General features: G+C 28.9%; 2 protein-coding genes across 2 annotated transcripts; one reads left to right on the top strand and one right to left on the bottom strand.

Annotated features, from left to right (window-relative positions):
• Window positions 1–393: 393 nt before the first annotated feature.
• Window positions 394–9,929, top strand: LOC130664512 (acetylcholine receptor subunit beta-like 1). The gene is made up of 5 exons (XM_057464457.1): window positions 394–547; window positions 666–802; window positions 1,649–1,803; window positions 4,408–5,449; window positions 7,168–9,929. Exons 1-5 carry the CDS (start codon window positions 481–483, stop codon window positions 7,330–7,332), a joined length of 1,566 nt encoding a protein of 521 aa, XP_057320440.1. The 5' UTR covers window positions 394–480; the 3' UTR covers window positions 7,333–9,929.
• Window positions 9,930–11,045: 1,116 nt separating this feature from the next.
• Window positions 11,046–12,881, bottom strand: LOC130664515 (protein BUD31 homolog). Its single transcript, XM_057464459.1, has 3 exons — window positions 12,575–12,881; window positions 11,619–11,741; window positions 11,046–11,537 (listed from the first exon to the last, which is right to left on the bottom strand). The coding sequence occupies exons 1-3, from the start codon at window positions 12,666–12,668 to the stop codon at window positions 11,320–11,322; spliced, it is 435 nt and encodes a 144-aa protein (XP_057320442.1). The 5' UTR covers window positions 12,669–12,881; the 3' UTR covers window positions 11,046–11,319.
• Between the last annotated feature and the right edge of the window lie 1,397 nt (window positions 12,882–14,278).

Genomic DNA, 14,278 nt, shown 5'->3' with positions numbered 1-14,278 from the left:
AAAATATGCACATGCAAAAAATTAAAAAATCTATAGATGCAATTTTTCAAAATATTTTTTTTTATATTCACCGTTTTGTAATTCAAAATAAACCCGGTTTGAAAAACTGGCCCTAATTTTTAAAATTCCGAAAAAAAATGATTCTTAAATTTAAATAATACAATTTCCCGCATATTTTGTATGCAAAATATTTATTTAGTTTTGAAAATATAATTTTTAAATTCAATTTTTCATGCATTGTTTAAATATATATTTAAAATATCAGATTTACTAAAATCATCATATAGAATTATAAAAATGAAACGAAATGTTGATTAATAAAATATATAAAAAATATGAGTTTTCCCGAGACGGTAAGACAGAGACTTTTAAAATTTCTCTGTACTTTTGCAGCGGAATATCAACTTCGCAACTGCTATCGATGTCCTATGTCTGGCACCGCGAATTCGCGGGACACGCCAGTTGGGGTGTGACGCCCCTATGCTCAAGATGTGCTACTCATCAAAAATATTGATACTGCTATTATTTCTTAAAATTTTCTATGTAGGTGAGTGCAAAATAAATTTTAAAAACTAAATAAAAATGTTTTTAACCAAGTAATACTGCTTATAAATGTGTATATTATCTAATAATAAAATAATAAATAATGAGTTTAATTTTTATAGTTTTGTGTTCGGAAGATGAAGAAAGATTAGTGCGTGATTTGTTTAGAGGATATAATAAGTTAATTCGACCAGTCCAAAATATGACGGAAAAAGTTCACGTTGAATTTGGTCTTGCATTTGTACAGCTAATTAATGTGGTACAGTAATATATATATATTTTTTTGAAAACTCATTTTATTATATTTCACTTCTTATAAATAAAGCCGCGTAAAATTACAATTATTATTTTTTTTATATTTTAATATTTATATATATATATATAATTTTAATCCAAATATAAATTAATCATAATACAGTATTTTTTTTTTCATATAAGTCAAAAATCTCCAGCTTCTTTTGGCCTCGTCAGCTCAATTTGAATTTATAAATTTTTTAATTTCACTAAATGGCATAATTATTAATTTGAAAAAACAAAAATTTATTTTCTATGCTTGTAATATTTTTTTTACAAAATATTTTTCCATTATTTACTTCGAGTTACCGGATAATATTTGTCAACATTTATTAATAGTTGATGTTCTTTCCGATATTGATTTTATTGGTAACGTTTAGTAGGCGTTTAGTAATTACTTCTAATTGGTAAAATTCAATATATATACAATTATGATAGAATAGTACGCATACAATTGCGCCGGTTGATTACAAAATCAATATCCATGAGTATTTTCTGGAAAGTATTCAAAATATTAAAACTAATGAAAAAAAACCTTCATACGTTTTTTTTGTTTGTCATAAATATTTATATGTTTAATTTATACAATTAGTTTTGTATAACTTTACTACCTGAAAGTCTGACAAATTGCATGAATAGTTAAATTATTCGTTATCTTTCATCAAAAACAGAAGCTTGTTTCCATGTCAAAACTACTCAGTACAAACTAACATTGTTGATAAAACAAATATTTGTTTGTTAAAAAAAAAGTTCTAATTGCCATATTAATTGTTTAATTACAAAATAAACAAAACAAAATTGTTTATTGTAGAACGAAAAAAGTCAAATAATGAAATCTAATGTATGGTTGAGATTAACTTGGAATGATTATCAACTTCAGTGGGATGAGGCGGATTACGGAGGAATTAATGTATTGAGGCTTCCCCCCGATAAAGTTTGGAAACCTGATATCGTGCTATTCAACAAGTAAGAATTGATTACAATAATTATTTAGTTGCACACGAATCGATTCAAATCGAGTAAAAAAACAAATTCGGATTTAAATCTCAAAGTTCTCAATGAAGTTTTTGAGGATCAATTTTGAATTTGAAAATTGACAACAGTATAGAACGTTATTCTAGTGTAGTACTCAAAGTAGTAGTTACGACCCATTTTACCACTTTGAGGACTAAACTGGAAAAATATAATCTGGATTAGAGCCTCAAAATACTCAAAATGCAAAAGAAATAATTTTATCCGCATTTGAACTTCAAAAGTCTCATTCGATGTCTCTCCCCTCCCTTATCCACAAATGAAATTACCCCCTGCTCTTTTTTCATGAATGCAATATTGCTGTCAAATTATTATAACAGCATAATTAAATGTCGAAATAAAATAGTATATGAGTGTCAAAACTGTTGTACTGTTTCAGTTTGTACGTTTTTTAATTAAAAAGTACAAAAGAAATTTTTTTTTCAAATATCACGCACGTTAGAGTAACAATAAATTCAAAAGAAAATGAATAAGCTCTGAAAAGTTTTAACTTACATATTTTTCTACACAAAAATTGTCATTAATTTAATATTAATTTTAAATTTAGTACACTGTAAAAAATCGGGAGTGAATTCGAAGTAATTACGGAGTAAATAGAAAGTTTTGGAGTGGTCTGGATTTGATTTAAATCTGCATTCACTGCGATTCGGAGTTTTAATATTAAAATAAACTCCCCTTCGAAATAAATTTCACTCAGAGGGGATTAAATAAATAAACAGTCATATCCGCTCCGCATTCACTCCGAATTTACTACAGATTTAATCCGGGTTTACTCCGCAAATTTTTTACAGTCTAGATAACTATATTTTTATTAACTTTCAAAAAATTTTAATTAAACATCGAAATTCTTTTTGTGTATTAAGGGGGATAGTCACTATGAGGATCGAAAAACCAGATGATTTTCGGGAATTTTTTTGACTGGGATAATATAGGAATTTGGGGATACGGTATTTTTTGTTTTATAAAGTATACATTAAAGATAATTCTCCTAAATTTTTATCAAAAAATATCATGTTGTTACAAAGTTATAAGCATTTTTGTGGAGCATCGAAAAAATTTCCCCCACCACGGTCTCATCTCTAACTCAAAAATGAATTACCTGAAAAAAAAAAACCAAACCGCGTTGTAATCTGTATGCATGTCGTTATCGTTCCACGCAGAGGATTTTGAAAATTTGGATTTGAAAAAAAATGGCGACATATTAAAAATTTATTCGTTTTTTTATCTCATTTTTTTGGATTCAAACAGCCCAAAAAATCCTTAAAAATCAAAATTTTCAAAAGCCCTTACGTGCAACTTCAGCTACTGAATAGACGAATACGGAAAAAAAATTTGCGAATCGGTTCATATTTATGCAAATTACACTGTAAAAAATTCGCGGAGTGAATGCGGATTAAATCCGGAGTGAATGAATTTTTAATTATTCAGTCCCCTCGGAGTGAAATTCGCTCCGCAGGGGAGTTTTGAAAATTTTATTAATAAATAATAACTAAACTAGATAAAATTGAAGTAAAAACTCGCGTATTACATTACTGATCAACTGATACGCACACACACACACCCGAACACATTCGCACACACCCGAACACACGCACGCACACACAAACCCGCACACATTCGCACAAACACACTCTCGCACACACATCCACTCGCACACACATCCACAGAAACGCGCACACACGCACACGCACATACTCGCACACACACACACACACACACACACACACACACACACACGCGCGCGAACTCGCACACACACACTGTTTAACAGTTTAATATAAATTAATTTAAATGTTAAAACTCCGGACCGGAGTGAATTGGGAGTTAAATAAAATCCGCGTCACTTCGAGATTACTCCGCTAAAAAAAAATCTCAATTCACTCCTTATGCGGAGTGATTTTTTTTAAAACTCCGGAACTCCGAGTGGCGGAGTGAATTCGGATTTAAATTAAATCCCGATTCACTCCGGATTTTTTACAGTGTACAGATGCGACCAGTTCCAAAAAAGTAGTTTCGAGAAAAACGCGTTTAAAGTTTTTAGTCGATGCATCGGTCAGTTGACGCGCTGTCACAAAAATGACTATAACTCGAAAAATATTCGGAATTTTCATATAAAACTCTTGATACATATTTTTGAACATAGGATAAACTTTGATTTAATAAAAAAAAAAAATTTTTTTTTTTGAAATTTCAGTGGCTATTCCCCTTAATTTAAAATTGTGCCGATAAATAAATTTTTCATTTTTTTTTGTACCTACAATTTTTGTATCTAAAATTTTTCCCAGTCCGAAATATAACTTTTCATTCGTTGAGGATTTTGAGGTCTTACTTATAATTTAACATCCATAAATTATTCGCATTTAGATCTCATAGTTCTCATTGAGGATTTTAAGTACTAAAGTAGAGTTACTTTCTGGGCGGCAAATAAAACATCAGAGGAATTGAAACTTTTGAGGACTAAACTAGAATTTGTTTTTTGACTCAGATCAATTTATTTTTACATAGACACTATTTAAATATTAATTAAAATTTTTATAGCGCCGATGGTAATTACGAAGTTCGTTACAAAAGTAACGTACTAATTTATCCAACTGGAGAAGTCTTATGGGTACCGCCAGCAATATATCAAAGCTCTTGTACTATTGACGTAACTTATTTTCCGTTTGATCAACAAACATGTGTTATGAAATTTGGCTCCTGGACATTTAACGGAGATCAAGTTTCATTGGCACTTTATAATAATAAAAATTTTGTTGATTTATCAGATTATTGGAAAAGTGGTACATGGGATATTATAAGTGTACCGGCATATTTAAATGTTTATAAAGGAGATTTTCCAACAGAGACTGATATTACATTTTACATAATCATCCGTCGAAAAACATTATTTTACACAGTTAATTTAATTTTACCAACAGTTTTAATTTCATTTCTTTGTGTATTGGTTTTCTATTTACCAGCTGAAGCAGGTGAAAAAGTAACCCTAGGTATTAGTATTTTACTGTCACTCGTTGTATTTCTTTTATTAGTTAGTAAAATTTTACCACCAACTTCCCTTGTACTGCCACTAATTGCCAAATATTTATTATTTACATTTATTATGAATACCGTTAGTATTCTTGTCACAGTAGTTATCATAAATTGGAATTTTCGAGGTCCTAGAACCCACAGAATGCCATCGATAATACGTAAAATTTTTTTGAAATATTTACCAACATTTTTGTTAATGCGAAGACCAAAAAAAACACGATTAAGGTGGATGATGGAGAGTCCAAATGTAACACTGCCAGCATCAATTTACACTGGAAGTCCAACAGAATACTTTCCGGGACCAATGCCTAAATCTAAAGTAGAAATGATGGAATTGTCTGACCTCCATCATCCAAATTGCAAAATAAATCATAAGCCACACTATACAACGAGTACTTCAGGTATTACTGAAGGTGTCAACGAAGCTTCTGGGGATCGAAGAGGCTCTGAAAGTTCAAATTCTGTTCTTCTTAGTCCGGAGGTAGCTAAAGCTACTGAAGCTGTCGACTTTATTGCTGAGCATCTACGAAATGAAGACCTTTATATACAAGTTAGTAAATTATATCTTATTATATATTTTTCGTCGATTCACTTTTGACGGTCACACGGGGCTCAGAACAACACCCCAGGTAATTTTCAACTCCAATTATCTCAATACACTGTAAAAAATTTGCGGAGTGAACGCGGATTAAATCCGGAATGAATGGCTATGTATTTATTTAATCCCCTTGGAGAAAAATTTAAAGGGGAGTTTATAAACTTTTTGGAATTAGTGGTACGATTTATACTCTGAATTAGTGACTATTAACTTATCTTCACTAATTCATGTGTAGAGAGTACAAGATACCTTTTTTGTAGAGAATTTAAAACGCTACATGAAAAAATTCTTACCATTTTTCGGATAATACTGATTAGTACACTGATTCAAAAACACCGACTACTTTTTTTTCTCGAAACACCCTATTAAATAGTTGCAGGGAGGTGAAACAAGATGCCTGTTAAAAAATGAGCTCTTAACATTAATATTTAGAGGTCACTCATCGCAATTTTCTATATCTCTATATGCAGATAAGCTCAGGATATAATTTTGTAGGGAATTGAACGCTCTACAAAAAAAGTTGCTTATCATTTTTTGATAAATTCATCTGTTCAAAATTTATTTGAGCTTGAAGTCAAATTTATAGTAAATTTCGAGATCTCTTTCCTTTTCCGGCAATCTATCAGACTTATCACAAAATGTCATGAGATCATTTTTGTAGACAATTTTTTTTGTTACAAATTATCTCTGATAAAGTTTTTTAAAATTCCGCATTATTTTCTAGTTATTTCTATTTTAATGTCAAGCTTTTAAAAACAATATTGTTCTGATCGATTTCAAAGTTTGACATAAAAATTATAATAACTAGAAAACTATACGGAATTTCAAAAAACTTTATCAAAGATAATTTGTAAGGAATAAAATTGTCTACAAAAATGATCTCATGACATTTTATGATAGGTATGATAGTTTCGCTGGAAAATTAAGAAGATCTCGAAATTGACTATAAATATGACTTCAAGCTCCAATAACTTTTGAACAGATAAATTTATCAAAAAATGATAAGAAACTTTTTTTGTAGAGCTTTCAATTCCCTACGACATCATATCCTGAGCTTATCTGTACAATGAGCCATTGCCGAGGTATAAAATTCCAAACTTCATTTTTTTTCCATGTTATTTGAATTGGAAATAAAAAATTGCGGTGAGCGACCTTTAAATATTAATATTGAGAGCTTATCTTTTAACAGACACCTTGTTTCACCTCTATGCAACTATTTAATAGGGGATTTCGAGAAAAAAATAGTCGATTTTTTTTAATCAGTCTACTGATTAGCATAATTTCTAAAGCTGATTAAAGACGCTGGGGTCCTATAGATCCCTTGTGGCCGTTATGATTCACGCCGGAAGTGAGATTGTTGTTCATACCAGAAAAATTAAACAAAATTATTTATATTATTAAGAGAATGCCTGGGCTGTTGCTCGGAGGTGAAGAATTAAAAATTTAAATAACAGTCCACGTGTTAAGTAAATAGAGTTTCTCGCCCCAAGACAATTTTTGTATTTAATTGATAATGCATAAAATTTCTTGGTGCAAATTAAAATTTTTTGCGGCAAGTTGCTTTTTACTGTGTATTCTATAAATTTAGTAGTGATATTTGGGCAGTCACGTAGTGACGCAGGTTGCTCATACTTAATTAAAATATATTTTCTGTTTTAATTTATTCATAGACACGAGAAGACTGGAAATATGTTGCAATGGTGATTGATCGTCTCCAACTGTACATATTTTTTATAGTAACAACAGTCGGCACGATTGGTATTCTAATGGACGCTCCCCATATTTTTGAATATGTTGATCAAGATCGAATCATCGAAATGTATCACGGAAAGTGATACGTCAAGTTAACTTTTTCATACAAATATTTTTTATTAATATAAATAATTAATACGTTTTTCAAGTAATCCATCACTAATAATAATAGTATTACTAAGAATTTTTATAAAATTAAGAAAACTTATACAAGTAATTAATCGAATAGTCTATTATACTACTAAATACTGTTTACAATTTTTTTTAAATTCTTTATAAATTATAAATATAGTGAAAAGTGTAATCATAACATATTTAGAGGAATTTGTAAATATCGTTAATTACTTTTATTTATAAATACTCGAAATCGGAAGCATCTTTAGTTACTGTAATTTATTATGAGTAAGCAATATAAAGTAAGTCTTCCGTGTATTTAATATCTCAAAATGTAAAAACTTATAGTACAAATTTTATGACTGTAATTTTGCTATTTGCTACCTCATTTTAAAATAACTAGTGTAAATAATTTCATTGTTTAATCAACGCTAATTATTTATATTATGTTTATTACTCTTAAGTCCGGTCAAGAAATATTATTTCGTAACAAAATATGTTCGTTCAACCGTAATTGTGATATTTTGGTTAATATATTGCGCCATATAGTTTTTATTTTCATATATGTTAAAATATAATTGATTTGTAATGGATAGAAATAGGTTGTTATATATATTGACTTTTTGGCAATGAATACAATAAAATATAAGTATTTACTATGTAACTGAAGATCAGAACGTTTTTCGCGGGAAAAAAATAAAAAGAACACTGTAAAAAGAGCGGTGTTAAAATGAAACTACACCGGTGTAGGAAGCGTAATTCGGCAGTGTTAAAATACCGGTGTAAAAGCGGGATAAACTGCTTCCGCTCTGAGTATTAACTTTTGAAAGCTTATAAAACACAAAAAATATCTTCACAAACGTACACACACACATTTGTACACATAGACACGCACACACTCAAAAACACATGAAGACACACGCGCGCACACTAAGTAAAACATTTTAACGCCGGTAAAAAATATTTACACCGGCGGCGGCGTTATTTTAACACCGCTTTCGGTGTTGAAATTTAACACCGCAAATTTTAACATTTTCACTGCTTGGACTTACCCCGGTCATTTTTTATAGTGAACAAAATGAAAAGTAAAAAATCTACTGGATATAGATTTCTGAAATGTTTCGCATATGTGATAGTACTGTCGTTATCGCGCGAAAAACGTCCCAATCTTCAGGTACATTTATTATTGCTTTTATTCATGAAACAATTAATATTTATAATTAGTATGAAACTCGTATATAGCATAAGAATAATTGGAATTGCATGCAGAAAAAGATAATTACAGTTTATAGTAATCCTTTAATTATTTTTAATTTAGAGTGCCTATGAAATGTGCAATGCTCATATTATACACGGAAAAAATTCAGCAAAAAGTCTTAGCTAATAAATGTCTTTTTAAACAGCCAATTAGCATCGATAAAAACAATGGTTTGCGCACGGAAAAAAAACGAAAATTACCATATGGAAAGTAACCCGAAACCACAAATGGAATCCAATAGATTTTACTTTTGACCATAGTAAAAAATTACTAATTCATAATTAAAATGTGCTGTCATAAATAAAAAATATCTTTGACTTATGAAGTAATTTTTTTCATATGCCAAAAGTAAAAGCTATCGGATAGATTAATGGTTTCCGGTTAATTTTTGCATAGTAATTACCCTATCAAAAAAAATTATGTGGGATTGAATGAGAATCCATAGGAATCCATATAGAAAAGTATGGATTTATGTAAGAACCGAAAGGTATTAATAAAAGAGAGTATGGATTTATTTAAGAATCCATGTAGAAATTCATGGGTATATGGGAAATTTATATAGACAACTGTGTGTACCTGGATTCCCATAAAGAAACTTGGATGCATAGATTTCTTTGTGGCAAATTAATATAGGAATCTAGGTGTCTATCTAAGTAATTTCTGTAGAATCCGAGGTATCTGGATTTCTATATATATGTCTATCATTGATACGAGTAAATATGAATCTATGCTGGATTCCTATAGGAAACCATATGAGAATCCATCCGGAAACGTCATGTGAAAACCTACATAGGAATCTAGGCTGGATTCCTATATGGATTTTTTTGATAGGGTATAACTAAGTTTCAAGATCCGTTTTTTTTTCTTTTCATCAGTTATAAAATTTTTGTAAAACTTGAAAAAAATGATTAATTATTATAAAATTCCCCGATATCATGTAAACATGTCTATTAATAAAATTATGCATAATATCTGTAGCTTGATTTCAGAGACAGTATAATCTTAAACTTTAATATAAATACATACGTCGTTGATCCTAGTAAACGAAACAGCATTGTATTAATTCTAACATCTTTATCATAAATCATCAATGTTCTCAATAAATTATTGTCTTCAATAACTGAAGTTTACTAATTAAAATTAATTCCTTTAGATTGTATGAATTATTGCACACCTCAAGCGCGAACGCGTAGAATGTTCAGACAAATGTCGCAGGATTTTCAGTTACTTCATCGATGCTAAATCCTTTCCACATACTTTGTAGTACACTGAAGAATTCGAAAATAAAAAGAATTTTTTTTTTTAAAACGTTTTATAAAAATTCCAAAACCACTTAAAAAATTTTTGAATATGTTTGAGCATTATTTAAAAGTTTATTTTCACCGTTTTCGAAAAATTTTGTTTTTATAAAAAAATGGCATGAAATCAGTTTGATTTTTTTTCTTATCAATTTACAATAAAAGAACTCCCAGTGTCATATTACTTCAGATGGATTTCGATAATCGACTTAGAATTATTTACAATTTTTAAATTTAATTTACTTTTAATATTTTTTTAATCTAATTAATTGTCCGAAGTAGATAAGCAGCATAGACTCGAGTGCTAGTGTTATCCGAATGCTGCTATGAACGGAAACCAAGAGCTTGATTTTCTTGACTTGAATTTTTTTTATTTTTGGTTCAAGCAATAGCCACTAGTTGGTTTAAGAAATTTGACTCCTTACGAAGAGAAGTTAAATTTCATAGAATAAAATGAAGAAAGGCTAAATATTAATTCAAAAAACTAAATTAAAATATTTTTAACTTAAAACTTTAACCCATTTTGATCGAAAAAATGACTTCCCAGATAGCAAAATGATATCTTGATAAGAGTTCCTATTTATGATTTGGACATTTCATTCAACATCTTAAAGAAGTTTTTAAAAAGTCCTCAAGATGTCGAATGAGCCACCTAGTGAACTCAGTAAGACGTCTGTAAAAAGAATTCTTTTTTCTGACTTCACAAATAAGACTTCAGTATGAATTTATCATGACGTCTTTAAGAAGCTCCTAATTTTGACTTCATAAAGAAGTTAAAAAAAAAATACATTTAGACGTCTTATTTATGGAGCCTTCAAGAACTCTTAATTAAGAGATTTTAGAAATGACTCCTTTAAGAATTCATTATAAGACTTCTTGAGGACGCCTTCAGAAAGACCAAGTAAAGCAGTCATTCCGACTTGAATACTGTCTGCGCTATTGCTCGGAGTTGTGAAGATTTAAAAATATCAGTCCACCTGTTAAGTAAATAGTTTTTGTTATAAGAATGATTATTTATCACTATAAAAATATTTCAATTCAAAATAATCGGCCAATTTTTGTTGTACTTATTTTGTTATATTTATTTTATATATTTACAATGATATAATTTACTAAAATATGGGCCCTCGGATTTTTCAATTATTATAAGTCCAAAAAAAAAAAAAAAAACATTTACTTTCAATACTAAATTTTTTTTTAAAATTATTTGCTACCAAAGTTGACATAGTTAAATAAATACTGCTTAATATCAAATCACATTTAACTATCATTGCTACATAATAAATATATCATTTTTTAAATCTGATGAATTTAAATTAAAAATATTGATAGAAAATTTTTTCCTCATTATACATACTTAATTAAGTTTTAATAAAAAAATATAAAACATTTTGTCTAATTTATCCTGAGCAACCTCGACATCCACAGTGTATGCATTCAACTATCCTCCCTTCTTCTAATTTTCCTTTAGGTACTCGGCAAATACAATTGGTACCATGATTGGTATCCCTTGTTTGGATGCATCTTAGACAGCATAGTTTTTCATAGCCCGGTTTTTTCCATTTCGATATAAGGTTTTTATCAGCAATTTTTTCATTTAAACAATAGTCGAATAATTCTGAAAAATTAAAAATTAATAAATTTAAAATCGATTTCTTATTAAAAACATATAACAGTAATTCTATTAGACCATGCTTACCTTTGCTGATTGCTTTTCTCCTATAATAGAGGTCATTGATATACAGTGACTTTTGATGATGAAGTTTGAAAATCGACCACAATGACTCGTGTATTCTTTTCCCTTCGTGGGATTCTGATTCAGCTAGAATTTTATAAATGAATAAATATTAGTAAAGTTGTAAAAAAAAAAAAAAAAAGGCCATTCGGCAGCAGAAATGGAAGTAGATTTCTCGTAATATATTCATTATTTAACCGCTAAAAGTTTGAATAATAATAAGCACCATTACAAATTCATTATATACAGTTTGAATCATAATACTTTAGATAAATTATTAAAATTTAAGTCTTGACTTGAACGATGTGTGCTAAGTTTCATTCAAAAAAACTCATAGTAATTTAATTTGAAGCTTTTTCCATTAGCTACAAGATCAAGTAGCTGCAACGTATCATTCAAAAGATATTGAGAGTTGAAGCCGTAAAAAAATGTTTTCTTCTTTTTTCAATTAATCTGTTTGAAACAATTGTCGAAATGGTCAGTTAAATAACAAAAATTAAAGCTGATTTCATGAGCTTTCATATACGTTTATCGGAAATGAACCATCGCTTTTCATTCAAAACTTATTTGGAGAGAAATTGACAAAGTTATTTTTTTTTTTAAATTTGATAATCTTTAAACACCCTCAACTTTTGAACTAACCGACCGATTTGGCTCATCTTCGAACTTGACTTAGATTTGGACCGAAAAAAAAGTATGTTAAGTTTAATTCAAATTTGTTTGGAATTGTATGCACTATCGTGTCCACAAGCCGGGTTATATCCCATGTATACATACATATAAATGTTTAACTAATAGTATTTTTGGAATCTACTCGACGAGTGATGTTAGGTTATGACAAAATTCTTTGAAAATTCCACCATGAGGACAAATGCAATAGTTAGAGTTCTATAATAAATCTAGTAAAAAATAATAAATACCTTCACGCATTTTTAATTCTAACTCTTCTAAAGTTGGTTCGATGAGTTCCCATCCTTCTGGTGGTGATTTTTTACTTCTTCGTACTTTTGGCATTTTTTTTTATTAAATATCTAAATTTGACTTGACAAATATGCTCACAAACAATTTCAACGTTTAGAGGTTAGCTCAAGACTCAAGTTATTATTTGTTATCACGTACTGATTATAGGTTAAGTATTAAAAAACAATTCAATATCTCACGAGGGTGAAACACGTGTATATATCTAATTTTACAAAAATGGACTATGTCCCAAGGAAAGCTTGAGATTTTTTTCCCACCAGTTTCTTCCCCCACCGCCATAATATTAGAACGGGCGCATGCGCCAGGGATAGAGATATTTCGAGTATCGATATTTTTTTAAGTAAACATCGATGTTTTTTGAAGTCGAAACATCGATAGTCGATAGAAAATAATGAACTATCGATATCTCCCTACCGACTTCCCCTACTCTTATGCAACTCGTTTGTACTAAATTTTAAAATGAATAAAATGTAAAAGAAATTTTTGATTTCCTCAATTTTTTTTATTTTTTTGTACCCATCGAAAGCCTCTTTTTCCGAGATGTTGAGATTCTTAGAGTAACCGGTTCAAAAGATATCGAATTTTGAAAAAAACCACTTTTTTACGGTTTTTTGCTAATAACTTCTTAGGAAATGGTTCAAATCAAAATACTCACTGAATTAAAAAAAAATCGTTTATCGAATGTACTTTTCGAAAAAAAATACAAAAAAATTATTTCAAGTGTTTTAATACGTGTTTTTTGATTTTTATAATTTAAATTGCATTTTTTAAAGTGAGTGCATATTTTGATTTTCTTCCAAATTTTTTACAGTAAACTACTACTCAAACCACAACTTTTTAGGCCGGTCTGGTCGTGGGTTCTCAATGGCTACAATTTTTTTCGATTTTTGAAAATTATAAAAAAAATTTTTTCTCTATTTTATCAAATTTTATCACTGGTTTCTCTATATTTCAACATATTTTCAAAAACTTAACGTTTATTTATGATTATAACAAGCATAGAAAATTTTTAACAATTCAAAAAGACTAATGATTATTTTTCAATACAACTTCCTGCAATAAATATTTTCTTTATTTAGATAAAAGTTTTTTAATTATTAACAATTCCTTATGCTTCTTATAATAATAAATAAACGTAAAGTTTTTCAAAATACGTTGAAAGAGAGAAACCAGTGATAAAATTTGATAAAATAGAGAAAAAAAAATTTTTTTTAATTTTCAAAAATCGAAAAAAAATAGTAGCCATTGAGAACCCACAACCAGACCGGCCTAAAAAGTTGTGGTTTGAGTAGTAGTTTACTGTAAAAAATTTTGAAGAAAATCAAAATATGCACTCACTTTAAAAAATGCAATTAAAATTTTAAAAATCAAAAAACACGTATTAAAACACTTGAAATAATTTTTCGTATTTTTTTTTCGAAAAGTACATGGAAAAACGATTTTTTTTTTATTCAGTGAGTATTTCGAATTGAACCATTCCCTAAGAAGTTATCAGCAAATAACCCTAAAAAAGCGTTTTTTTTTTTTAAATTCGATATCTTTTGAACCGAATTTCAAAAAAATCTCAACTTCTCGAAAAAAGAGTCTTTTGATGGGTACAAAAAAATAAAAAAAAATTGAGGAAATTAAAAATTAAAATTTTT

Source organism: Microplitis mediator, chromosome 3 (assembly GCF_029852145.1).
Source record: "Microplitis mediator isolate UGA2020A chromosome 3, iyMicMedi2.1, whole genome shotgun sequence".
NCBI classification, from domain to species: Eukaryota; Metazoa; Arthropoda; class Insecta; order Hymenoptera; family Braconidae; genus Microplitis; species Microplitis mediator.
The sequence above is the reverse complement of the archived record's forward strand: the minus strand, read 5'-3'. Positions and strand labels throughout refer to the sequence as shown.